The sequence below is a fragment of the Neomonachus schauinslandi genome, chromosome 1 (assembly GCF_002201575.2).
Source record: "Neomonachus schauinslandi chromosome 1, ASM220157v2, whole genome shotgun sequence".
Classification (NCBI taxonomy): domain Eukaryota; kingdom Metazoa; phylum Chordata; class Mammalia; order Carnivora; family Phocidae; genus Neomonachus; species Neomonachus schauinslandi.
In genome coordinates this window covers 80818121-80845347 of record NC_058403.1, presented here as the reverse complement: position 1 = coordinate 80845347, position 27227 = coordinate 80818121, and the positions used below count along the sequence as shown (strand labels likewise).

Here is a 27227-nt window from a genome sequence, read left to right as displayed (position 1 = left end):
AGTTCAGCCACATGATGGACACCCTGCTCTTCTGCCTCTACCTGCTCTTCATGGCCACCTCCGTGGTCACCGTCATCATCCTCTGGAACACCTAGGCAAATGCCCACTGCAAGCTCCAGTCTGGAACTTCTCTTGCCTCTAGAAACCAGTCAAGCTCCCATGTGTGTCCAAATCCCAGCCTCACAGCCCTGGCAACCAATCTGTTTTCGACTCAGTCCTTCCGTGCAGTGTCATACCAGACCTGGATGATTGCCTATGCCTCCCAGAGTTAGGGCCTTGCTCCTGCACGCCATCAGCCCCCTTCATTCCTCCCTTATGTGCTGCCTGCCTGGCTCCTCAGGATTCAAGTTCCTGGAATACTTTCTTGATTGACTCACCCCCAATAAACCTTTGCAGAAAGCACTGGCTCTTCCCTACATTATATTACAGTATCAGAAATCTTGGATTGAGAGTCTTCTTGGAGAAGCTACTCATTACCACAGTAAAAGGGATTTTTTAAGTCTATTAGACAACTTGTGAAAGCAGGGAGAGGGGAGTGAAGGGTTCAAAACCTATTATAAGGAATTATAATAAAACAGGGATTAATCTCCTAAGTCTAGTTATCCTGGATTTAAGCTTTAGAAATTAATAATGTGCCAGAATCAGGCATCTCTTACTTAAAGAATGAAGCATTTTGTCACAGCCTGACATATGACTCATTCATCCTTAAGCATTTAGATGTTAACATAATCCCGAATTACCATTAACTATGTTGCAATCAAAGTGGATGTGGATGTGCCCTTAATCTTTCGAAGGAAAGAACACAAGGCCAAGGAAAGCACATTTGAAAATGGCATCTGCTTTACTTGGGAATAACACAAATGCCCCCACATGAACTGGAAAATTCCCCTTCCTAGCACTTGCCTTATGGTTTTGCAAGTGTTTGTCTTTTGGCCCATCTCTCCCACTAGCTGTCTGGGGGATGGAGAGGCTCCACGGTGTCGCTGTACATGGGAGCTGTGACATGATTTGCTGGACACCCCAGGTTCAGAAAAGCACAGATATGAGAGCAAATTAATTACAACACACACAAAATCTTTTCTTTTTAGCAACCATTTCTTTTTTCTTTCGTTATTCTACTACTTTCTATCTCCAGCCTAAGAGATTAATGGTAGTGTTTACTAAACAACATTTCCTGTGTTCCTCCTCTCTGCTGCTCTTCCTCAAACTTCTTTGGCTCCCTCCGTAGGGAGCTGTAGATGTCCAAAGGGTGGCAAGGCTATCAATGTTCACGAGAAGGGTTGCTGTTGGTGGTGTGGGCCCAAGGTCCCACCCCAAGGGCCCAAGTGTTTGCTGCAGGAGCATCTGCCCCGCAGAGCCCAAGCTAGTCGGGGCAGATGTCCCCAGCTGGATGTTGAGTCACCAGGACCAGCTATTACTTGTTCTTTCCTTGCAGTCCCCTACCGCTGGGACTCGGGCAGGAGTCCATAGGAAGCTGGGAGTATTGAGGCAGAAGCACCCTGCTAAACTCTAAATCGCTCCTTGCACTCAGGCCCATGGTCTTCCAACTCAACTTGTGTTCCTTAATTCTCCTTTTCTTTGATCTGCATTTTTTTTTCCAGGAATGTCTTTGGCTTCTCAGTTTGTAAGGCCCTGTCAAGCACCCCCTCACTACCACCAGCGTTACAGGCATGTCCAAAAACTAGTGTATACACAATCTGGGCTCAAATCAGGAGCCCCTGACATTCACCTAAATAAATCAGCATATCTGTTATTATTTCCTCAAGTCCTCTACTCACAGCTTTCTACAAAGTGGGCGTTTAAAAAGGACACAATATAGTAATAATAATAACCAACATTTATTAAGTTAGGAATATGTGTCAGGCAGTCTCCTAAGGGTCTTAGATAAATAACCACATTTAATCCTACAGTAACCCTATGAAGTAGGAACTATAGATCCACAAACCCTTGGAGCCAAATGTGTTTTGGAATTTGGAATTTTTCAGATTTTAAAAAGGAAATAATCATGCATGTACTGAATGGGGTATGGGGCAATGCCCTATAATCAAACACATTACCATTTCTGCAGTGAAATCTATGAATATTCACAGTAGGGAGCAGAAATGAAGTTGGGGTAGTCTCTCATCAGTTCAGGTCAGGTTTTGCCACCAAATAATTTGTGAAAAATCATTTGGTTTTCAAAGCTCTTTAGGTTTTAGTGCTGTGAGTTTGTATTATTGCCCCCATTTTATATATTCAGACACAGGAGATGAAATAAATGAAGGCAATGAAGCACGGAGGTGAAGTGACAGCCACGCAGCTGTCTCCCAGGTGTCCCAGCTAGAAAGTGACTGAGCCGTGGTTAGCTACTGGACTCTGAACCTCCGCCTCACTGCCCTCCAAACTGAGGACGAGAACTGGACAGGGTCTCTAAGAGTCCCGTGCTGAGATGTCAGTTCCATTAGCTGATGCCTTAGGAGAATTAAGACAGAAAGAGCAAGGCCTTGCTCAGGGTCCCAAAGACAAACTTCCTTTCAAATTTCCTTTTATTCCCTCCCTCAGTCTTCCCCACTCCTCCCCTCTCCCCTCCACCCCCATCATAAGTCATAACAGCCAAGTTCACTACTTGCTTTCTGTAGGGTATATTTCCCCAGTTCTCATCTGGGAAATCCACCTTTCCTTTGTACTCTCTATGGGTTTCATTTTTTACTGCTCATACATATTCTACGGCCAGATACTTTTGGATCTTCTACTCCTTTGCCCTATCCCAAGACGGTCATCTCACCTGGAAACTCATTCTTGACTTTGCTAAGAAGCTCATTGACCCAGCTTTTTTTTTGCGGGGGGGTCCTGAAATTATTTAAGATCAATTTGTGGGATTCTCGTTTTCCCACCCATCTTCATGGTACATATTTTTCTGCTTATTTTCTTCACATTTTTTCTGACACATAGCTTTATGTTTTATTCGAACAGGGGATATGTAATGTGTCTTTTCTGACACATGAATTAAGAAACTAGATCTCCTCTCAGTGAGAGAAGGCATAATATAATTATAGTGATTTTATCTTCTCCACAAGCAAAATCTGAGCACACGATCTTAACACACAAATGATAATTGTGTGGAACCTTGCAACCATAACTCTCCCAGAAAATTTACAGATATAGTTGCTGCCTTTCTGGTCCATCTATAACAGTCAGAAATAAAAGTGTCCAATAAGCACACTTGGGTGCCAATGATTCTCCTCTTATTATGGGGCAAACCTCTGAAAGCCTTTGCAAGGTAATTTAGAAAAATTTAGGAAAATCTTCAGAAAAATCTGCCAACAGGCAACTGGTCCTGCCTGGGCTAGCTTGCATATGCATATGATGGCTTGTCTCTGCAGGATAGCCCTTCGCCTTGTCCATTCATCTGCAGTGCTACCTGCGGTTCTCACTTCCTTTCTCTAAACTATTGTAGGCAGTATTTCTCCATGTTTTCCATATTTTCTTTCAGCTCCATATTAACCTGACATTAATATGTATTATCTCATTTCCCTCTTTGTTCTCCTCCTTCGGGTCCACGCTAGGATGTGAAGTCACAGATTTCATTTCAAGCCCATCCTTTCCCTCCTCCAATTTCTTTCTTTTTTTTAAGATTTTATTTTGTTTGTTTGTCGGAGAGAGAGAGCATGCGCACAAGCAGGGGGAGCGGCAGGCAGAGGGAGAAGGAGAAGCAGACTCTCCGCTGACCAAAGAGCCTGACGCGGTACTCGATCCCAGGACCCTGAGATCATGACCTGAGCTGAAGGCAGACAATTAACCAACTGAGGGCGTCCCTCCCTCCTCCAATTTCTGACCCCTCCCTTCAGTAACTTCTCCTTTTTGATCATTCATTAGCACTGGTTCTTCTAAATGGCAAGGTGGCGGGAATAGTATAACAGGGAGACTTTGGAATCTGGCAACCTTGGGTTCTAATCTGACTGCATTACTTGTTGGGTAAAAACTTGTACAAATGGATTCACCCCATGAGCTTAAATTTCATTTGTGAAGTGGAGCTAAAAAAGCAGGTTAAATTATTTTTAAAATATGAATTAAAAAATCATTTACAAGCTTACAGAAACTAGAAAGCCAAATGTGATGCACCAGAGAGCATCTATTTATCATGCAGACTGAGACTTAGTATGCAAAATCAACTTTTAGGTGGGAGGCCACAGACACAAAGAATTACTGGCTTTCTAGTTCAGCCCCCTCATTTTTTAGGCGAGAAAAATGAAGTGATAAGTGTGGGGTTGTCATACTTCAAGAAAGCCTGGGATCAGAGCCTGGGCCTGTCAAAGTGGCAGTTCAGATGAGTACTTGTCCGTGGCACTCTTTTTCCAGGTGTGTTTCAGAGTCCCAAGACCTTCCTCCTCTCCTGCTCCAGATGCCATAGCCAACTTGACCCCAGCTAGTGACCCACTCTGTAGTTTGGATGTTCTAGCTGCCTTTGTACTCCTAGATCCTTAGCCCTGGCCAATGGCCTGTGTGTGTGACTGCCATCCATCAGGGCTGCCAAACAATGGCCCTCATTTCCCCTTTCTACCATCTCATTCTGCCCTTGCCAGGTTACAGCTATATTCCCAAACCTGACCCACCAGGGACCCAGATGAGTAGTAGGACCATGCAGTGTGATCCCGCTCGGAATAAGCTAAGGAGAAAGTGATTGGTGTCTGTGACTTACAAAACTACAGCTCCTGTCCTCACTGTTTACCTTTGAATCCAAGCATTGTCTAGGCTTAGGGATTTCGCTGGTGGGAAACTAGGGGCCTAATAATCCAGTCCAAAAGACTTCCCAGCTATGGAGTGATAAAAAGAGCAAGAAAACAACAATGGAATCAGACCTCGGTTTGAATCTGGATTCTACCTATTTCTACCTGTGTAGGACATGGAGCAAGATTTTTTTTACCTTCTTTACCTCAGTTTTCTTCCTCTGTAAAATGGGAGTAATACCACTGACCTCTCCAAGTAGTTGGGAGGATAAGAATACTGCAAGTAAAGTGCCTACCACAGTGAAGCTCACATGGCACAAACTCAATTAATGGTAGCTCTGGTTAGGCCTCTATTGGAAACTTAGACGGGGGGCAGTCAGAAATAAAAGGCTGGGCCCTGGCTCTAGGCCTCTGTATCTCACCTACTGTACCAACCCCCTTCTCTACCAAATGGCACCCAAGATGGAGGCCCACACCTTAGCCACAACACGGGAATAGCAAGCAACTTCTCTGATGCGGCCTCAGGACCCCAATGAGGTGCCCTACCACCTTCCCTACATCTGCCCAAGGTACCTGTGTGTCTCTCCCCATCCACAGTGAACTGATGGCCAGATACTGAACTAACATTTATTGACTGCTAACTACTATATGCCACCCACTGGGTGGGGACGGTGGGGCGGGCGCGGCACGAGCGATGGGTAGAACAAGACGTGCCTCCTGCTTTCCATGAGGTTACTGAGCGGGAGAGGAGATGCCTTACTGCTTTATTCCTCCTGCCTCCATCATATGCATTTCCCAGCAGCTAAATCTACTTTTGAGTCCAACCTATAGACTTCAGTCCAGTTTTTTAGCCAACCTTGATAAAAGCAAGATACCCATCAATGGTCTTCAGCTGCCTTTCATCAGGGCTTGAAGTTAACCCCCCGTTCCTAGACCTAAGGTCTGGTAGCCAGCCTACCTGTGGAACTCAAGTGTACTAGGAAATCCTTCACTCTTAGCCAATCCAGGAGTCCAGTGCCCCACAGGTGTATCCCTGGATGTAGACACAGTAGTACTTTGGTCCTACATGGCATGATGACCATATAGACACAGTCGTACTTTGGTCCTACATGGCATGATGGCCCAATCCTCTAGCCAAGTTTCCAAAACAGGGAAGAAATGCCTTACAGAGCTGCTGGGGCTGAGGCACTGTAGATATTTCAAACCTTACACAGAAAATATGTCTCTCCTGTGCTTTCCTACTTTGGGCCCCTCAGTCATTCCTGCCTTCCTCAGCTCTTTCTATTTAGGGCTGTCATAATCTTCCATTCTGAACAAAGTTTCTTTTGTATTCTAGGTCTGATCCTTCCCCCTTTCTGCAAGAGAAAAATTTCCAAGTCTTTCTGGAAATGTAACTAAGATACTTAATAGAACAATGCTCCAATTCACTCATTTGGTCCAATTGTGTTTTCTATAGAGATGGCACATAAGATATAATATTGATACTTGCCATTAAGATTGATGTTATCTGAGATTACTAGTTTATGATAATGTATAACACTACTGACAACACAAAGACATTAAAAACGGTTCTGCTACCTTAATTTTATGACTTCTATTATCATGTAGTAAAGTAAAAAATGTATAGAAAATTTGGTTTAGGGAAAACGAATCAGAAAGGCAGAGGGATTGAAAGGAGGAAATCTTGTTAGGGGCTGTTGAAGAAATATTGACAATAGATGATGAAGGCAGGAATCAAGCTTTGTAATTTGGCATTTGCAATTATCCTTAATGAATACATAACCAAATTACTAAATATTGTCACCTTTCCAAATCTGCAGATACCCTAGTCTTAGAAGAACTTGATTCTTACTTCCCTAGCCCTCATCCTCTCATTAAGGCAAGTTATTTTGTTATTGATCTCAGCACCTTGCTGCCAAACAGGTGCTTCTCCCTTAGTGTTGGCCCAACTCCCACCCCTGCCTGGAGCCCGGAAGGCATACCAGCATGGGGACAAAGCAGGACACTCTGCTGTGCCCTCTCTGGCCACAGCCTCTCACCAGGGAGTGGTCACCTGTCATGAGCACTATTCAAAACCAGAAACCAAGGTGTGGTCTGAGCTCCTTTAAGCTCAAGAGTCTAGGGGCTCCTGGTGAATCCCCAGAGAAGAGTCCAGAAGAGGATGATGGAAGGGGGGTGGCCTGTGGAGGGCGGAGTCCTCCTCTACCTCACTGTCAGCCTTCTGCTTCCAGGTAAGATGGGCAAGAACAGGGAAGACCAGAATGTGGTTCTCAAGGATATCTAGGAACTTCCTTGCAGCACTTGGAGAACATTCAGAATTAACATGTTAAGTATTTCTTCTCTAATATCTGTGTCTTGATTGTGTGTGTGTGTGTGTGTGTGTGTGTGTGTGTGGCAGATAGAAAGACATTCCACTGATCAGTACACAGAGCCTTCTCTATTCCTGTCCATACAGGAATCTGCCAAACTGTCCCACTTCACTACCTCTCCAATTCCACCTTTTCTTTCACTTCTGGTGTCCCTCCCACCACACCCTCATCCCACTCTCCCTGTCTTCTTCCCTTAATATGGTATCTGTGAGAAGAGTTGCCACGGATTTTAAATGTGCCATGAAGGAGTAAATGTAAAATACTGAGGGAGATTAGGAATCAATTTGAGGTAGGAGTAGATACTTTGCTTACATGAGGGAATATTTGTTCCTAGTTTGGGTATATACCTTAAATATTATGGAAAGAGATGGAGTTGTAGAGGAGCAAGCAGAGCAAAAGATCACACAAGACTGGAAATGGGGAAAGATTCTGCCCAGGTACTACCAAGATGGCTCCCTGGTCATAGCCAAGAGACAACCTCTGCTCAGGTCTTACTATATGATTGGCATATAGTATAACCTCAGTGATATCACCTAATTATCCCAATGCTGGAAATAAATCCCAAGATATCTGAAGTCACTAAGTCTGAGAAGGGCAAAATAAATGCAAGCACCAAGGTACACACCAATTCAGAATATCTACTACATGTTACCCATATCTACCTAGAAAGTACAATTGTTAACTTCCCTTATTTTCTTGATAAATCAGTTCTTATCTTCAGTAAATATAAGTCCCTGAGAATGAGGAAGAGAAATACACTATAGCAGATTTCTAAGTGACTTGGATGACAAGCTTTAAGGCAGTGCTGAGAGGGGCTCCTAGGTAGACCCAAGAAGCCTGTGATGGGTACACTTGAGGACTTGTTGAAGTGGCTGCCATTGTACCAAGGCCAAGTTTACATACAGATTTGGGTAGGTTTTGCATGAGGACAAAACAATAGGAATGAGAATAGAGCCCTGGTCTAGCTCACCACATCAACTCCCACCATTTGCCTACCAGATCAGCCTATCCTCTCTGGCCTGGAAGGAAGGGCTTCGGCCTTGGGGAATCTTGGCCCAGGAAGGAGGGCTCACCGCTCCTCCCAGTATGCCACCTGTTTTCTCTCTGCAGAGAGGTTTCAGCCCTGGCCATAGAGGCCTTCTCTCACAGGGTCTCTGCTCACCACAGGAAGAGGAGACACATTCACCATCAATTGCTCAGGCTTTGACCGGAACGGGGTGGATCCTGCTGCCTTCCAAGCAGTGTTTGACAGAAAGGCCTTCCGTCCAGTCGTCAACTACAGCATCCCCACTCATGTCAACATCTCCTTCACCCTGTCTGCCATCCTGGAAGTGGTGAGACCTGGTCCCCACTTTCCATTTTTCTAATAGGGAATGAGGATCCTCTGCCCTGTCAACACAACACTGTACTGGTCCAGTGGTGAACAACAGGTCCTCTAAATGGATTCTGCACAAATTAGAGGATTTTCCTATGGGATGGGGAGACATAAAGAAGAATGCTGCAGTGGTATTTTTTCAGGAAGGATTCCTTCCTGAGTGCTGCCCTTTCTGGAATGTTCCAGGAAGAAGTGTCTCTATGTCAGTTAAAACCTGAATTGTCCCTAGATACAAAGGGAGACAAGTAAGGAAAAGACAGTTGAGCACCTAGAACTATGCCTGGCCCAATAAATTAGTAAATATTGGTAAGAATATGAGGTGGGCATGGGCAAAGTCTTTTTGTACTAATAATCCTGGATGGGAATTTCTTTACCAGAATGCACAGCTCCAGCTTCTGACATCACTTCTGTGGGTCAATTTGGTAAGGCAGATTCAACTATCCCCTTCCCACTTTCATTTGTAAGTATAAATTTGAGGAGTAACTTAGGGGTTTCCTAGTCCCAACCTCCACTAAATCTATAATCTTTCTGGGACCAAATCACTCCATCTTGAAATGGACTGGCCTTAGGCACACACATCTCCCTGGGCAGCTTACAAAGGGGGAAATGGTGATCCAAGAAAATGGCCAAATGGTTTGCAGGCCAATATATTGGTGTGCTCCTGGGACCAAAGGGTTTTAGGCTATACTTAAGGTCTGCCTGGAAAAAAGGCCATTACAGGGTACTTTACCAATAACACTTGGCGAGATAAAGAAGGGGGAGACAGGCTGGGGTCATTAGGGACATGAGTCGGGGAAAGAAGATCAGAGTTCAAAGAAGAATGGGAAGGGCAGGAGAAGCTGACTGAATAAACTCTAGCATTGCTCATCTCTGTTTCCCACTGCCCTGGCTACAGATGTGGGACAATCCTTTCATCCGTTGGAACCCAGAAGAGTGTGTCAGCCTCAAAAAACTCACTGTCTCGGCTGAAAACCTGTGGCTCCCAGACATCTTCATTTTGGAATCGTGCGTATTGGGGTGGGGGGTAGTTGGGGAAAGCCAGCACGAAGCCCATCTGCAAAGAGCAGCCTTGGGTCAGTGCAGGGCACAGGAACATCAGAAGGTTCAGATTGGGGCTCAGCCTCAATTAATTGACTGCCACAAAACACAGGTGTACAAGAGACAAGATAGAGTGACAGTAGAGAAAGAGTCAAAAGGGGAGAACAGTAGGGGAAGATGCGGAAAGGGAGGGGGAAAAGAAGTTAATGAAGGCACCCCAGCACCCACTCCCTCCCTCTCATGAGCAGCATGGATGTGGATCAAGCGCCTCCAGGTCTCACCGCCTTCGTTAACAGTGAAGGTTGAAGTACGACAGGCCAGTGCGCGTGACCAGCATCTGTAACCTGGACATCTTCTACTTTCCTTTTGACCAACAGAACTGCACACTCACCTTCAGTTCCTTCCTCTATACAGGTGAGCAAGACATGTTTTGCTAGTTATTCAAGATTCGGGGAAGATATTAAAAAAAGAGAGAGAGAGAGAGAACTACAGGAGCACCTGGCTGGCTAAGTTTGAAGTGCATGTGACTCTTGATCTCCAGGTTGTGAGTTCAAGCCCCACGGTGGGTGTAGTGATTACTAAAATAAACAAACAAACAAACTTAAAAAAAAAAGAAAAGAACTACTGCTTGAGATCTTGGATGGCCCTTGTGCCAAATGAGGCCCATCTGACCCTGGGCTGCTATAGAGCTCCTGCTCTACAATTTTTAGTTGAAAACTTTTTTTTTTTATTAACATATAATGTATTATTTGTTTCAGGGGTACAGGTCTGTGATTCATGAGTCTTACAAAATTCACAGCACTCACCATAGCACATACCCTCCCCAATGTCCATCACCCAGCACCCCCATCCCTCTCACCCCCCTCCACTCCAGCAACCCTCAGTTTGTTTCCTGAGATTAAGAGTCTCTTGGGCGCCTGGGTGGCTCAGTCGGTTAAGCGGCTGCCTTCGGCTCAGGTCATGATCCCAGCGTCCTGGGATCGAGTCCCGCATCGGGCTCCCTGCTCTGCGGGGGGCCTGCTTCTCCCTCTCCCTCTGCCTACTTGTGTTCTCTCTCTCTCTCTCTGTCAAATAAATAAATAAAATCTTTAAAAAAAAAAAGAGCCTCTTATGGTTTGTCTCCCTCTCTGGTTTCGTCTTGTTTCATTTTTCCCTCCCTCCCCCTATGATCCTCTGTCTTGTTTCTCAAAATCCTCATATCAGTGAGATCATATGATACTTGTCTTTCTCTGATTGACTTATTTCGCTTTAGTTGAAAACTTTTAATTTTGATAGCTAACACACTTAAACCAGTAAACACTGAATGCCACCAGGTGTCATGTGGTAGATTTGGGTATATTAATCATTATAATGGACATGCATGTAGTTATGAAAAGGTTGAGCTGTTCAAGTTTGATTCCAGTAAAACAACATCATACAACTAGGGAATGGAGAAGGAAAATAGGAATCATTGCTAAAGTTCTTGACTCACATTTGAGTCATATCCAATGTTCCCATAACCACTTTGACTCATTCCTGTTTTCAACCAAAAAAAAAAAAAAAAATCAATGCTACAGCCTGTACACACATGAATTGTGGTCCTGTAACCCACTTTTGAGAAAACCTGGATGCCTTGCCTTAAAGGAACAGAAAGGAAAATTTGCTGAAGAAGCTCAGCGGGGGAGGAATTTAATTTGGGGGCAGGAAGCTTGGAAGCACTTCTGGACTGAGCTGCCTTTGGCCTTCCTTATAGTGGACAGCATGCTACTGGGCATGGACAAGGAAGTGTGGGAGATAACAGACACATCTCGTAACCTCATCCAGACCCAGGGAAAGTGGGAGCTCCTGGGCATCAACAAGGCCACCCCAAAGATGTTGGTGGGCAGCAACCTATATGACCAGATTATGTTCTATGTAAGTCCAAGAGTCCCCTGTTCGACTTCTGATCCCAGTTCCTCTATGATTTTCCTCTTGATCTAAGGCACTTTGGGATGTAAAAAGAATTTCTAGGGGGCTAAGCACTGCTCCCCACTCCACCCTCTATCCTAACTGCCCTGAAGAAGGATCACCAGGGCTTCCCCCTTCCCCCGCCCTTTCCCACTTTTCCACCCTACAGAAAGGAGGAGCTGCTGGGCTCTTACAAGCTCTACTGTTCAGAATGGAGCAGCCATTTCTGTGATGGTCCAAAGGGCCCTACTTGCCCCTAAAAGTCTATAATTGCTGTGTTCCCAGCAGGTTGGCCATATGAAAATTAGACAACAAAGCAGGGCACTTCTGTAGAGGATACAATTAAATGCATGTGTTACCTAAAGCAATCATCCTACAGCCAGCCAAACAGTACACCAGCAAGGATTACAGTCAAATACACAGGAGCCCTCCGGGCGCCTGGGTGGCTCAGCTGCTTAAACGTCTGCCTTCGGCTCAGGTCATGATCCCAGGGTCCTGGGATCGAGCCCCACACCGGGCTCCCTGCTCAGTGGGGAGTCTGCTTCTCCCTCTGCCTCTCTCTCTGCTGCTCCCCTGCTTGTGCACTCTCTCTCTCTGTGTCAAATAAATAAAATCTTTAATATATATATTATATTATATATATATATATATATATATATATATATATATATATCCTGACATCAGGATATTTGCCACATTCTCCACAATCTCTCCTCCCCCCAGGTGGCCATCAGGCGCAGGCCCATCCTCTACGTCATAAACCTCCTGGTGCGCAGCGGCTTTCTGGTTGCCATCGATGCCCTCAGCTTGTACCTGCCAGCAGAAAGCGAGAATCGTGCCCCATTCAAGATGACCCTTCTGCTGGGCTACAACGTCTTCCTACTCATGATGAATGACTTACTCCCAGCCAGTGGCACCCCCCTCATCAGTATGGCCCCTCTCACTTTCCAGGGAAGCAAAGGCGGGAGGGCATAGGGAGGAGAACCAGGAACTGGCTGTCTCTCCACTTAAGGAGGGAAGGGGTTCCCAGGAAAGACTGGATTTGGAGAAAGTCTTAAGAAAAGTGTAGAGATGAATCTGCCCTGGTTTACTTATAATTTGTTTTGCCCTCAGGTGTCTACTTTGCCCTGTGTCTGTCCCTGATGGTGGTCAGCCTGCTAGAGACCATCTTCATCACCTACCTGCTGAACCTGGCCACCACCCAGCCCCCACCCATGCCTCAGTGGCTTCATTCTCTTCTCCTTTGCTGCACCAGCCCAATGAAATGCTGCCCCACTGCACCCCAGAAGGGAAATAAAGGCCTGGGCCTCCCCCCGGCCCACCTGCCTGGTAAGGGTTCAGCACTGCCTACATTTCCTCTTCCCACACACTCATTTCTCTGCTCCTGTCTCCTTCCCTGGCCCCCTCCCTCCCCAGGGGCACTTCATGGCCCATGGCTGAGTCTCTGTCTCTGTAGGTGTGAAGGAGCCCGTGGAGTTGGTGGGAAAGGTGTCAGGTCCCAGACAGGCAGAGTTAAATGGGAGCCCTGAGTCAACAAGGGCCCAGCAGGAAGAAGAGACTCAGAGGCAGCGCTTGGTCGACCTGTGGGTGAAGTTCAGCCACATGATGGACACCCTGCTCTTCTGCCTCTACCTGCTCTTCATGGCCACCTCCGTGGTCACCGTCATCATCCTCTGGAACACCTAGGCAGACATCCACATCCACTTCTCTCGGCAAACCACAGTGGGAGTTTCTTGGTGTTAGAGCCAGCCAGACCTGGGCCCCTTTTCTGATCTTAGCTACTTACCCCCAGTGACTACCATGTCCCCATCTATACCCCTCGAATTCTAACCCTACGGAACAGGTTCAGAATTGCCCCCAAACAATGTCCTGATTTCTCATATGCTATGGTTCTCGTTCCGACACACTTTCCTTAGCCACACCTAACTTCTGACTCTGTTATCAATGGAGGTCAGGGTCAGCAGAGTCTCTCCTTGATTGATTGTCCCAAAATACAACTTTTCAGGCAGCACTGGCTCCTCAATACATTTCGGATAGGTCCACAAACACTGGAGCAGAGAGTCCTCTGCAGGCACTTTTGATAGTTCACTCTAAACAAGTGTAATCTGATTTGATTTGAAGTCTTTCAGACACTTTCACGGTTTTAAAAAAATGAAAAGGTCAAGTCTCATTTGTAAGAAATCACTATAAAATATTTATAATTGCAAAATGTTTCTTTCATCAACCACTTTCATTTCACTTGCCTTTACCACTCTCATTCCTGAAATTGTTCTTTGAAATAAATGATATATTGTATCTTCCCCCCCTTCCTCTGAATTCACAAAATCAAACAGGGAGGGCCTTTTGAATAAATGCTTGGGGCATTTGGGTGGCTCAATCAGTTAAGCGTCTCTTGATTTCCGCTCAGATCATGATCTCAGCGTTGTGAGATCAAGCCCTGCTTGGGGCTCCACGCTCAACAGAGTCTGCTTGAGATTCTCTCTCTCCCTCTGCCTCTGCCCCTCTCCCCCACTTGCGCTCGCTCTCTCAAAATAAATAAATAAAATCTGATGTACATGCTTGGAGGAGGTCCAGGAAGACTAGTTAAGGACCTCAATTAAAGGGCTCAAGTTAAATAAATTGTCATATAGCCACACAATTAAATGCTTTGTAGCCATTTAAAGTGAGAATATAGATCAATGTTAATACCATGGGAACAGGTCCATGATATATAAAATGGAAAAAACAAGTTACAAAGCAGTTTTTATATATAAGTTATATTTAAAAAAAAAGAAAAGAAAAGAAAAAGAGGGCTGAAGAGAAGTGCAGAGAAAAAGGTACAGATGGCTAGAGACCAAAACATAAGCAAACTTTGTCCTGGATAATAGGACAAGAAATGGTTACTATTTTCTTTTATATCTTCATCTGTGTTTTCTTAATTGTTTTCAATGAGCCTGTATTATTTTTACTATCAAAAAAACCCCTAATTTTTTAAGTGTTCCTTATTAATAGTACTTTACACCTTCATGGGCAGCTATGATCTTGGGAAAGATTCTAACAGCTGGCCCTCAGGAGATCCTGACAGAAGTTGAAAAGGAAAGTAAAAGAATACCAAAGACAAATTTCTGAATTATATTTCAATTAGGTGAATACATTTCAGAGATTTCTTTATATTTCTGCCTCTCCTAAGAGAGTGTGTGTCTCTGTGTGGGTCAGGTACAATGTCTCATTCATTTTTATAACTCAGTATATGGTATTATGCCTGACATACCATGGGTGCTTAATACAGACTCACTGAATGATTAAATGTATGCATGAATGCAAGCCAACCAAGAATCAGTATTTTACTATACCTAGGTGTAATCCCTTTATCCCATCCTGGTATATTTTATTTTATTTTTCCATATCTCATGTGGAAAATTAGCAACCCATTTTTATGCATCAATTTTACCTTTGAGTCCTTAGAGATGTTAATTATACACCAACAGGCATTTCTGCTTGCACATTCTCATGTGTTTCCTTCTTTCCATTACTCGGAACATATTTCTCATGCAGAAACTTGTCCTTGACTTTTGCCAGTAGCATAAAATGAAGAGTGTTTACCACATCTTTGAGGAATTTCAAATTTCTTAAGATCACTTTTGCATCATTTCTTTTCCCTTTCCCATCTCCACATTTATATTTCTCTAGATGTCATTTTGTAATTTTTTTCTACCTTATTGAAATGTGACTTTAGGTTTTCTGTGCCAAGATCACTATAATTGACAATATCCTTTGCAAAAGAACATCCTGTTCATATGTTAGGGTTGAGGTGAGCCTTGTGGTCTAAGATATGACCTACAAATGAAGAGAAACATTTTAAGCTAGTACCAGCTTAGACTTGTCATCAGGACATTAGGAGTATTTCAGTTTTGGAGGGGGTGCTTCTGGTTCCTGCCATCCTTCTCCCATTTAAAAGATATATATAAATAGTAGCCCTTGTGATAATAACTTTATTTCCTTTTCTTCCAGTTTCTATTGTAAACCTCTATTAAGAGTGTGCATTGGAAATTTATGAACTGTTTATAAAAACCAGACCACGGGATGCCTGGGTGGCTCAGTAGTTAAGCGTCTGTCTTCGGCTCAGTTCATGATCCCAGGGTCCTGGGATCAAGCCCCGAATTGGGCTCCCTGCTCAGTGGAAGTCTGCTTCTCCCTCTGCCCCTCTCCCCCACTTGTGCACTCTCCCTCTCTCAAAAAAAACCAAAAAACAAAAAAACCCAGCCCACTGGCCCTGGATATGTTACTGTCCTCAAATGTTTGATCATGTTTCTAACTTCTTGAGTTGTCGTTTCTACCAGCTTCCCATTCTCTTTTCATTAGCAGCATCCAGGGGTATTCTCACAACCTTTTCACATCTCAGTGTTTATTTTCTCTCTCTCTCTCTTTTTTTAACTCAGGTATAGCAGACATACAATGTTATGTTACCTTGTACAACATAGTGATCTGACAACTCTATACGCTCTGCTCTGCTCACCGAAGGGGTAGCTCCCATCTGTCCCCATACAACGCTGACAGTACCATTGACTGTATTCCCTAGGCTGTGCCTTTCATCTCCATGACTTAGTCACTCCCTACCTGGAAGCCTGTACCTCCCTCTCCCCTTCACCATTTTGCCCAACCCCCACCCCTCTGGCAACCAGCAGTTTGTTCCCTGTATTTATGTGAATACCTTTTTGTTGTTTGTTGGCTGTTTGTGTTTTCTCTTCTATAAAGTGCCAATTCATGTCTTCAGTCCATTTTTCTTTTTTTTTTTAAAGATTTTATTTATTTGACAGAGAGAGACACAGCGAGAGAGAGAACACAAGCAGGGGGAGTGGGAGAGGGAGAAGCAGGCTTCCCGCTGAGCAGGAAGCCCAATGCGGGGCTCGATCCCAGGACGCTGGGATCATGGCCTGAGCCGAAGGCAGACGCTTAACGACTGAGCCACCCAGGCGCCCCTTCAGTCCATTTTTCTGATAGGGTTTTTTGTCATTGTTATTCATTTATAGGCATGTTTTATGTATTTTCTACTATTCTTCCGTCAGTTATGTGTTGCAAAGATATTTTCCTGGTTTATGATTTGACTTTTCACATTTAGTGTCCTTTTTTTTAAGATTTTATTTATTTATTTGAGAGAGAGACAGAGAGAGTGAGAGAGAACACGAGTGGGGTGAGGGACAGAGGGAGAAGCAGACTCACTGCTGAGCAGGGAGTCTGATACGGGGCTCGATCCCGGGACTCTGGGATCATGAACTGAGCCGAAGGCAGATGCTTAACCGACTAAGCCACCCAGGCGCCCCACATTTAGTGTCTTTTAATGAAAATAAGTTTAACATTTTTTTAATGCTGAATTTATCAATCATTTCCTTTATGTTTGTGATTTTAGGGTCCTATTTTCAGAAGTCCTTCCTTATCCAAAGTTCTAAACCCTGAAAAATGCAGAGAAACTGGATCATTCATATGTTGTGGGTGGGAATGTAAAATGGTACTGCCACTCTGGAAAAGAGTATTGCAATTTCTTTAAAAACTGTACATGCAAATACCATACCATCTAGCAATTCTACTTCTGAGTATTTATTCCAGAAGACTTTTGTTCACACAAAAACCTGTAGACAAACATTTATAACAGGTATACATGTAATAGACAAAAACTATGAAGAACTCTGTGAAAAAATGTATATTTGGTCTCTGCTCCCAGTTCCTGACACAGAGTTCATAAATCCCTTGGAATTTCCTAGATAATAAGAGCATCTTTTGTTCTAATGAGGTGACTCTTTGTAGGCTCCTGGATAGCTTCAGGATGGGGACTGGTCACCAGAAAGACCAAGGTATGACTGGAAGCTTGGAACTCTCAGCCCCAATCCCCACCCTGTAGGGAGGGGAGAGGGGCTAGAGATTGAGTTAATAATTGATCATGGCTACATCATGAAGCCTCCATAAAAAATCCTTCAACTATGCAGTTTGGAGACCTTCCAGGTTGGTGACACATCTACACGCTGGAACTCCATGGAGACAGAAGCTCCTGCCCTCAGGGCCCTTCCAGATCTCACCCTGTGTACCCTTCCAGATCTCACCCTGTATACTTTATTATAAACTTTTTAGCGAGTAAACAGAAGTAAATGTTTCCATGAGTTATGTGAGCTGTTATAGCAAAAAATTGAATCTGAAGAGGGAGTTGTGGGGACCCCCAATTTATTGTCAGTTGGTCAGAAGTACAGGAGGCCCTGACTTGCAATTGGCACCTGAAGTGGGGTCAGTCTTGAGGGACTGAGCCCTTAACCCAAGGAGTATGCCAGAAGGGGTAGTGTCAGAATTACTTGGTGTGAGGGAAAAGCCCACAATTTGGTTGTGGGAGCACCCGGCTGGTTCAGTCAGTTAAGTATCCAACCCTTGATTTCGGCTCAGGTCATGATCTCAGGGTCGTGAGCCCCGCATCAGGCTCTGCACTCAGTGGGGAGTCTGCCTGAAAGTCTCTCTTCCTCTCCCTCTGCCCCTCCCCCCCAAATAAATAAATCAATCTTTTTTTTTAAAAGTGTTGTGAGTGAAGTAGAGGAAATAAGTGTTTTCCCTTAAAACCCAGAAGTCCTGGGGCACCTGGGTGGCTCAGTCGGTTAAGCCGCTGCCTTCGGCTCAGGTCATGAGCCCAGGGTCCTGGGATCGAGCCCCGCATCTCTCCCTCTGCCTCTGCCTGCCTCTCTGCCAACTTGTTCTCTCTCTCTCTGTCAAATAAATAAATAAAATCTTTAAAAAAAAAAAACTCAGAAGTCCTTCAACAAAATTAAAAAATTTTTAAAAACTTCAGAAGACCTTCAACAGGTGAGTGGTTGAACAAACCGTGGTACATTCCTACCATGGAATACTAGTCAGCAATAAAAAAGAATACATACTGATACACACAACAATCTGGATGGGTCTCCAGAGAATTACACTGAGTGAAAAAAAAGGCCAGTCTCCAAAAGTTTATACTGTGCGATTTGATTTATATAACATTCTTGAAACGACAAAATTATAGAAATGGAGAACAAATGAATGACTGCCAGACAGCGGGAGGTTAGGGAGGGAGGGAGGTGGCTGTAGCTATAAAAGGAAAACATGGGGATCCTGGTGTTAAAGTTCTCTATCTTGAGTATATATATCAATATCAGCATCCTGTTTGTGGTATGGTAACACAGACCAGCCCAAAAGTTTTCAGTGAAGTGTGTCAGAACCATCTGGGGAGCTTTAAATACACGCACACCCTTCCATAGAGGTCGGGGAGGCTGGGAGTGCAGGTATTTTCAAAAAGCTCATCAAGTGATTTTTTACTCACATATTCCCACATGGCCCCAGGGCTGTAGGCCTTCAGAGACATTAGATAAGGAAGGGTGAGCAGGAGAGTTCTGTGTTAGGGGAATGGCAAAATGAAGTATTGGACTGGGGAGGGACACCTGGGTGGCTCAGATAGTTAAGCATCTGCCTTCGGCTCAGGTCATGATCCCAGGGTCCTGGTATAAGCCCCACATCTGGCTCCCAGCTCAGCGGGGAGTCTGCTTCTCCCTCTCCCTCTGCCTCTCCCCCTGCCTCGTTCTCTCTCTCTCTCTCACAAATGAATAAATACAATCTTAAAAAAAAAAAAAAAAAGAATTGGACTGGGGGAAAACCAAGCAAGGAAACCTTTTTTTTTTTTTTTAAGGTTTTATTTATTTATTTGACAGAGAGAGATACAGTGAGAGAGGGAACACAAGCAGGGGGAGTGAGAGAGGGAGAAGCAGGCTTCCAGCCGAGCAGGGAGCCAGATGCAGAGCTCGATCCCAGGACCCTGGGACCATGACCTGAGCCCAAGGCAGACGCTTAACGACTGAACCACCCAGGCACCCCAAGCAGAGGAAACCTTAGGAAGATGTCCCAATAGTGCAAACAAGGCATGATGCAGATCTGTACTAGCTGTGCTAGCTGTGGGGGCAGAGGTCTGTTAGTCAGGTTTACATCATGAAAAAGAAGCTTACTCTCAATACTTTTAACTCACTATTGACAATAATCCCTAATGTCCACAAGTGGATAAAGGATACATTTCTAGGTCTGCAACAAAATAATTACATGTTCTTGCCTTGCGAAATTAGCAGGTGTCTCCACCACATCCCTTTCTGAATGATCCATGCACTTTCTCTGAGGCATAGTTAGTTCCAGAAGCACCTGATGAGACTTTTATCAATGGCTTTACCTGCCCGATCTCCCACATCCCCCATTTTCCCCAAAAAGTACTTGGAACTCAGATTTAAACCACTCATCTAGACAAGGCTGCTAAACAGGTGTTTTTCCCCTGGTCTTGAAGGCCTAACATCCCCCCTGCCTGGAGCCCGGAAGGCATACCAGCATGGGGACAAAGCAGGACACTCTGCTGTGCCCTCTCTGGCTACAGCCTCTCACCAGGAAGTGGTCACCTGTCATGAGCACTATTCAAAACCAGGAACCAAGGTGTGGTCTGAGCTCCTTTAAGCTCAAGAGTTTAGGGGCTCCTGGTGTGTCCCCAGAGAAGAGTCCATAAGAGGACGATGGAAGGGGGGTGGCCTGTGGAGGGGGGAGTCCTCTACCTCACTGTCAGCCTTCTGCTTTCAGGTAAGATGGGGCAAGAACAAGGAAAGATGGGAATGCTGTTCTGGGCAAAATACAGAAACCCTCTCATTCTCCAGAACTAGAAAGCATCTAAAATAACTGGGTTAAACATTTTCTTTCTCTGTAGGATCTATGTTATGGCTTCCTTGGAAACAGACAAAAACCCCATTTCACTGATTAGTACACACAGCCCCTCTTTCATCTGCCCGCCTAGGCATCTACTGAACTGTCTTTCCATTTGCCACCTCTCCAATGCCACTCCTTTACAGTGTCCAACTTTTCCTTTCTACCAAGACATAGTAACTATGAACAGGGTGGTTTTGGTCCTGGTGACAGGAACATAGCTCTTTTCCCACCTCACTCAGGAAGATCTTGCAGAGGAGGTGATGTAGAGGGGAAAGGACAACATTTTCTTCCCTTGCGATGTGTTTCTCCTTGGTTTGGAGATGTACCTTATGAGTTAGCTGGCATGGGGGAGTAATGGACGAGGTACAAGGACTTGTTGGGCTGTAGTTACAGGAATAACCACACAGTCATCTGTCCCTGGGATGAGGGTCAGAGGAGCCAAAGGGCTTCTACATTTCATTGCCTGGCTCCACCAAGCACATGGTAGATGATCAGTGAGATCCTCTCAGAATGGTGACCATGAAGCTGGTTCCCATGGGTCTTAGAGGAAGCCACTGAGCTGGAGAAGGGCACAGAGCGCAGCACATAGTGGGTAGCCAATAAATTCACATTCAGGGCAACAGTAAGTCCCCACATATTTCAGGTTGCACTCAGGTTGACTTCTTCCCAAATTTTTCCTTCCAGGAAATGGGAAAACATGAAAGCGGGAAGGGGTAATTAAGAAACAAAATTTTAGGGAAATTTTGTTCAGTGACTATGAGAATAAGTCAAAATAGAGCTAGAAAGAAAACAGTATGGTCAAACAAAAGCCAAAACTTCAGGGTTGGGACTACGGAAGGACTAGGAGTCCCCAGAGAGGCTGTTTGCATACAAATTTGGGGAGGCTTTATATGGGAGTAAAGCACAGGAAGAAAGGTCTAAGCCCTGGTTCAGCTCATCACATCAACTTCCCCCATTTGCCTACCCGACCAGCCCATGCTCCCCAGCCCTGGCAGGAAGGGCTTGAATTTCAGAAGTCTTGGCCCAGGAAGGAGGGGCTCACGTGCTTCACCCCGTGTCCACATTTTCTTTCTCTGCAGAGAGGCTCTCAGGCCTCAGCCCTGGTACTCCTCTTACATAGGACACACAAAGTCCTATTCCCATCTCACAGGGTCTCTGTTCTCTACAAGAAGGTCAAACACTTTCACCGTCAATTGCTCAGGCTTTGACCAGCACGGGGTGAACCCTGCTGCCTTCCAGACTATATTTAACCAGAAGGACTTCCGTCCGGTCATCAACTACAGCATCCCCACTCAGGTCAACATCTCCTTCACTTTGTCTGCCATCCTGGAAGTGGTGAGTTCTGACTCCTGCACTCTTTCCATTGGCTGCTAGTAGGGAACAAGGAGTCTTCCCCCTGGCAACCCAACCTTGCACTGGTCCAGTGGCGAGCAATCCATCCCCAGATGCTCTACAAGTCAGATGTCCATCCTATGGGATGGAGAGACGTGAAGGGGAACACGGCAGCAACGTTTCTGCAGGGAATATTTGTCCTGAGTTCTGTCCCTATAGGCAGATAAAACATATTTCCAGTGGGCCCCCGTGCTGTCTTTCCCCCTACATTTTCCATGTAACCTGCATTTTTTGGACCCACGTTTCTTTTGAGACTTGTGACTGAAAAGCTGAACAGTCCCATGAGACCACGTAGGAAACAAAGTCAAGTGCTGGACTGGGACCTGATCTCAGGGCATTAATCATCCTGCATGAGGACTTCTTTTTGTCAGGATGAACAACTTCAGCTGCTGACATCATTTCTGTGGTTAAAGTTGGTACATAAGTCCAGCTTAGTTCTCTTCCCTCTTTTTCCCCTTTTTTCTGGGCTTGTTTGCAAAAATCACATTTGTTGAAATTGGCAGTGCCTGAGGGAGTAGATAAATCCAACCAAAATAGGGCCCATGCTGATGACAAATAGCTTTCTGAGCTGCCAAACAACTTTGAAAGACATAGATGGAAAATGCAGGAAGAAGGGGGAGGTACCGTTGAAATCCCCTAAGTAAGCTCCAAGGCCCAAAGATATCCAGCACCCAGTTTCCGATTTCCCTTGAGTGCGAAGTGAAAGGCCAACAAGACTTTGTTAGCTAGACAAGGGGGACATTATCACCAGGAGAGAAGAGGAATCAGAGTTTAAAAGGAAATGAGGTTTTTTTAAAAAAAGTGACATGCATAACAATGTGCAAAGTATGAGTTTATCTATGTAAGTAAAAATGAATGCTGGAACATGTATTAATTTTTTTTTCTAGAAAGATACCCAAGAAACTGTTAATAAGGAGACTGAGTTGGGGATATGAGCTGAGTTGGAGTGAACTGAGGAGGGAGAAGCTTGTTTTTTATGTTATACCTTTCTGGAATGGTTAAATTTTATCATATGCCTGTAGTACATACATTTAGAAAAAAAATACATACGTGTGTATATATGTATGTGTGTGTGTGTGTGTGTATGGAAGGGTATATGCTGACATATACTAGCTCCAGGTTTCAGCCATAACCATCCCTCTGTGCTCTGTGCTCTAGATCTGGAATAACCCATTCATCAGCTGGGATCCAGAAGAATGTGGTGCCATCAGTAAACTCACTGTGACAACTGAGAGCCTGTGGCTCCCAGACATCTTCATCATGGAATCGTGGGTACCAGGGCTAGGGAAAGCTGGAGCAGAGACCCTTCTGCAAGGGGCAGGCCAGGGCGGTAGAGGGGAAACCCATTCAGTGGGACCACCAAAAACTTATTTCAGAGGAGCACAGTCATGGCTCATCAACCGTCTCTTATTTCTAGATGTTTCTTCTAGAAATGAGAAAGTGATGGGCAGAAAAGGTGGCAGAATGGCCATAGTGAGTAATGTTGGGAAGCCCCACCTTAAAAGAGAAGCTTAAGCTGATGTGGAACCCAAAGCATCTGCCTCTCTCCCCTTCTACCACTTAGCATGGATGTGGATCAGACCCTGGAAGGCCTCTCTGCATATGTGACCAATGACGGTCACGTTGTGTATAACAAACCAATGCGGGTGACCAGCATCTGTAGCCTGGACATCTTCTACTTCCCCTTTGACCAGCAGAACTGCACACTCACCTTCAGCTCTTTCCTCTACACAGGTGAGTTGAGGTGGGGGTTCCGGGATGGGGTAAAATGAGATCAATGAGTGGGGCAACAAAAGAGCACACACAGCAAGGTTATCTTTTTAAATGCCTAAAAAGGGACAGTGGAGTATTTGCTGATCAGGGGTGAGTGGGTGGTGGGGTGGGGGAGTTGAACTAAGGAGGAGACAAGACTTCTGAGAAAGTCCAGAATTGAAAGGAGGTGACTGAGGAGCGAGGAAGCCATGTTACTGGGCAGCTAGAGAGAGGGAGCTAAAGCAGTTTTCTAGCTCATCTCTCTGAGCCCCGCACAGAGCAGGTGCTAAACAGTGTGTTGAATTAATGTTTGTCTCCCTCTGCAGTGAAAAACATGTTGCTGGGCATGGAAAAGGAAGTGTGGGAGATAGTGGACACCTCACGTGACATTGTCCGCACACAAGGGGAGTGGGAGCTCCTGGGCATCAACAAGGCCACCCCAAAGCTGTCTGTGGGCTCCAGTCTTTTTGACCAAATCATGTTCTATGTAAGCCCAGAGACTGTGAGATGTGTCTGTCCCCCTTATCTCCCTCATCAGATCTTTCTAAATGCCTGAGCCTCTCACTTCCTGTCCCAAGACCAGAAAGCCACTGGGTGCCACAACCCTCACAGCCTTCCTCTCTCCCAAGGCCCCCAGAGCAGCCCCCTTTCTGAACCTGCCGGCTCAGGTATAGGTTTTCTTTCGTGGATATGGCAGAGTCTTTTTAGTCATGTGAAGGCTGCTTCTTAACCAGCCCCAGAAAGAGCTCCTGTTGGGCTGAGGACACCGAGGGGGGACTGGAATCATCCCCCAGGCTCCCCTCAGTCCTAGCTTCACCTGGTTCTCTCCTCCCCCCAGGTGGCCATCAGGCGCAGGCCCAGCCTCTATGTCATAAACCTCCTGGTGCCCAGTAGCTTGCTGATCGCCATTGACGCCCTCAGCTTCTACCTGCCGGCAGAAAGCGGGAATCGTGCCCCATTCAAGATAACCCTTCTGTTGGGCTACAATGTCTTCCTGCTCATGATGAATAAACTACTTCCTGCTAATGGCACCCCCTCATCAGTACACCCACCTCCTCACTGTTGGAAAGTGGGGGAGGGGGGGTGAGGCAAGGTAGACACTGCTAGACCTGCTCAGACAGCTAAGGCAGAAGGGAGAAAGCAGGCATCTCAGAAAGGGCTCTCTGTGCGAGACGGAGAAAAGGGGGGATTGCTGGTTCTTCTGGGCCTCTCTCATGCATGCTCCTCACCCCCATCCCAGGTGTCTACTTTGCCCTGTGTCTGTCCCTGATGGCGGTCAGCCTGCTGGAGACCATCTTCATCACCTACCTGCTGCCCCTGGCCCCCACCCAGCCCCCACCCATGCCTCGGTGGCTCCACCCTCTGCTCCTCTACTGGGCCAGCCCAAGGAAATGCTGCCCCACTGCACTCTGGAAGGAGAATGTGGGCCCAGGCCTCATGCCCACTCACCTACGTGGTAAGGAAAATCTGCACTGCCTATACTGTCTACACTGGGCCCAGCCTCCCCAGTCCCCCACTTCCCCAAGCCTGTCTCCTTCCCACTTCACGGCTGAGTCTCTGTCTTCCCTACAGGACCGAAGGAGCCAGGGCAGTTGGTAGGGAAGGAGCTGGGACCCAGAGAGGCAGAGCTGAATGGGGCTTCAGGATTGACAAGCACCCAGCTAGCTGACCTGTGGGTGCAGTTCAGCCACATGATGGACACCTTCCTCTTCCACCTCTACCTGCTCTTCTTGGCCTCCTCCATCATCACGGTCATCGTCCTCTGGAACACCTAGGAGCTGAATTCTAACGGTGCAAGAGCAAGCCAGTGTTCAGGTTTCTCCAGCTTCAACTGACCATCCCAGACCCCGTTCCTCTGCTCCAATTTGCATACACAGTTCCAGATAAGCCATGATCCCTGCTCCAGGGCTTACATAGAACCTCTGCAGACTCTCTCAGAAATAGGACTATATTTCTAAAACATAATGAATTCAGAATTTACACATTTATGTTAGAAATATAACTTTTACTGGAAGAGGAAGGCTTTATAATAAATGACTGCAAGTATTTACCAAAAAAACTAACTCACTGGTATAGAGGAAAGGGATTAAACCTCTTTTTACATATAGGCTAACGTATTTATTTATTCTTTTAATAAATACTTATTGAGCACCTACCATGTGCTAGGCACTGTTCTGAGTGCTGAGGGTACAGCAGTGAGCCAAGCTGACAAAAATCTCTACCCTCATGGAGGGTGGGTGGAGACTGACTGACAATAAAGAAGATAATAAGTGAAACATAGAGCATGTGCTAAGCGCCAAGGGGAAAAAGCAAATTAGGGAAGGAAGAAAGGGAGGTGGGGGAGGAGGAGACTGCAAGTTTAGGTGGGTGGCCAGGGAAGGCTTCGTGATAATTTGCTGCCCGGCGGGCTCCTATGCATTACTCCAGAAAAGCACCAGGAGCATAGGTGGTGCTATAAACAGATGTCCCTTGACAGATGGAGACTTGAGGATGAATCAAACACAGCTCTGTCCTCAAAGAGCTTGTGGCCCAGCTGCACAAATAAAATATATATTTTAAATAATTGCAATTAAATGTAGAATCTGTTTTTAAAGTTTTGGGGAGTGCCAATGAAAAGAAACTGCTGTGAAGTTCAGAGAAGAAAGGATTCTTCTAGTGGGAGCAGAACTGTGGTGCTCGATCCTGTCTGCACATTAGAATCATCTGAAGAGACTTCTATTTTTTTAAAGATTTATTTATTTATTTGAGAGAGCGAGTGAACGCATGAGTAGGGCGAGGGGCAGAGGGAGAGACTCCTCAAGCAGACTCCCAACTGAGCGTGGAGCCCTACACGGGGCTCTACATGGGGCTCCACACGGGGCTCGATCTCACGACCCATGAGATCATGACCTGAGCCAAAACCAAGAGTCGGATGCTCAACCGAACAGACTGAGCCACCCAGGCACCCCTGAAGAGCCTTTTAAATAATCCTAGCCCCCAGGCCTTCTCCCAGACCAATTAAATTAGAACTTTGGTGTGGACCCTGGATTTGGTATATTTGAAAGCTCCCCATGAGATTCTAATGTGCAGTCAGAATTGAAACAACGGAGGTAGCAGAGGAGGTAGTGTTAACTTGGACTCTGAAGGGTGACTAATGCATGAACAGATGGAGGGCTTGCTGGGACTGACTAATCACAGTACACCTCTGGGGTTACATTAGTACATTAGTACATTAGAATCACTGCAGGTTGGGCCTCAGGGGGCCAGGGGTTTGTGCAGCGGTAGTTGAATGGCAGGATCCAGGCAGAATGACGACACACTCGTTCTCCTGGTACTCAGATGGTTCAAGTGTCCAGAACAAACTCATAAAATCATCTACCAGAAATAGCCCCACAATAGAACACAAAATAGCATAGACGCTTTGGGAAACAATTTGGCAGCTCCTCAAAGTGTTGAACATAGGGTGACCCTATAACCCAGCAATTCCACTCCTAGATACATGCCCCAGAGAAATGAAAACCTATGTCCACACAAACACCTGTGCGCAAATGTTCATAGCAACATTATTCAAAATAGCTGAAACAACCCAAATGTCTATTAACCGATGAACAGATAAATAACATTTTTTTATATCCATGCAGTGAAATATTATTATTTGGCTATAAAAAGGAATGAAGCACTCATACATGCTACAACATGGATGAACCTTGAAAACATTATGCTAAGTAAGAGAAAAGCCAGTCACCAAAGACCACATATTATATAATCCCACTTGAATGAAATGTCCAGAATGTGCTAATCTACAGAGACAGGAAGTAGATTAGTGGTAGCCTAGGACTTGGAGGAGAAAAGGGCAGGTGAATGAGGAATGACACTAAGGGGTATAGGATTTCTTTGGGAGATGATAAAAATGTCCTAAAATTAGACTGGTGATGATTGCATAACTTTGTAAATATACTAAAAACCATGGAG

At 45.4% G+C, this 27227-nt stretch overlaps 2 protein-coding genes across 2 annotated transcripts in view; both read left to right on the top strand.

Annotated features, from left to right (window-relative positions):
• Positions 1–13100, top strand: part of LOC110582496 (5-hydroxytryptamine receptor 3C) — an 18218-nt gene extending 5118 nt beyond the window's left edge. The window contains 11 exon segments of the mRNA XM_021692530.2: positions 6527–6585; positions 6850–6937; positions 8243–8409; positions 8828–8872; positions 9346–9455; positions 9737–9789; positions 9792–9902; positions 11221–11381; positions 12138–12342; positions 12528–12743; positions 12871–13100. Of these exon segments, the coding sequence (XP_021548205.2) occupies positions 6527–6585; positions 6850–6937; positions 8243–8409; positions 8828–8872; positions 9346–9455; positions 9737–9789; positions 9792–9902; positions 11221–11381; positions 12138–12342; positions 12528–12743; positions 12871–13100 (1445 nt within the window).
• A 6845-nt stretch (positions 13101–19945) lies between these two features.
• LOC110582613 (5-hydroxytryptamine receptor 3C-like) lies at positions 19946–25051 on the top strand. Its single transcript, XM_021692633.1, has 9 exons — positions 19946–20009; positions 21253–21467; positions 21896–21940; positions 22683–22792; positions 23089–23258; positions 23603–23763; positions 24115–24305; positions 24503–24732; positions 24849–25051. Exons 1-9 carry the CDS (start codon positions 19946–19948, stop codon positions 25049–25051), a joined length of 1389 nt encoding a protein of 462 aa, XP_021548308.1.
• The last annotated feature ends 2176 nt before the right edge of the window (positions 25052–27227 follow it).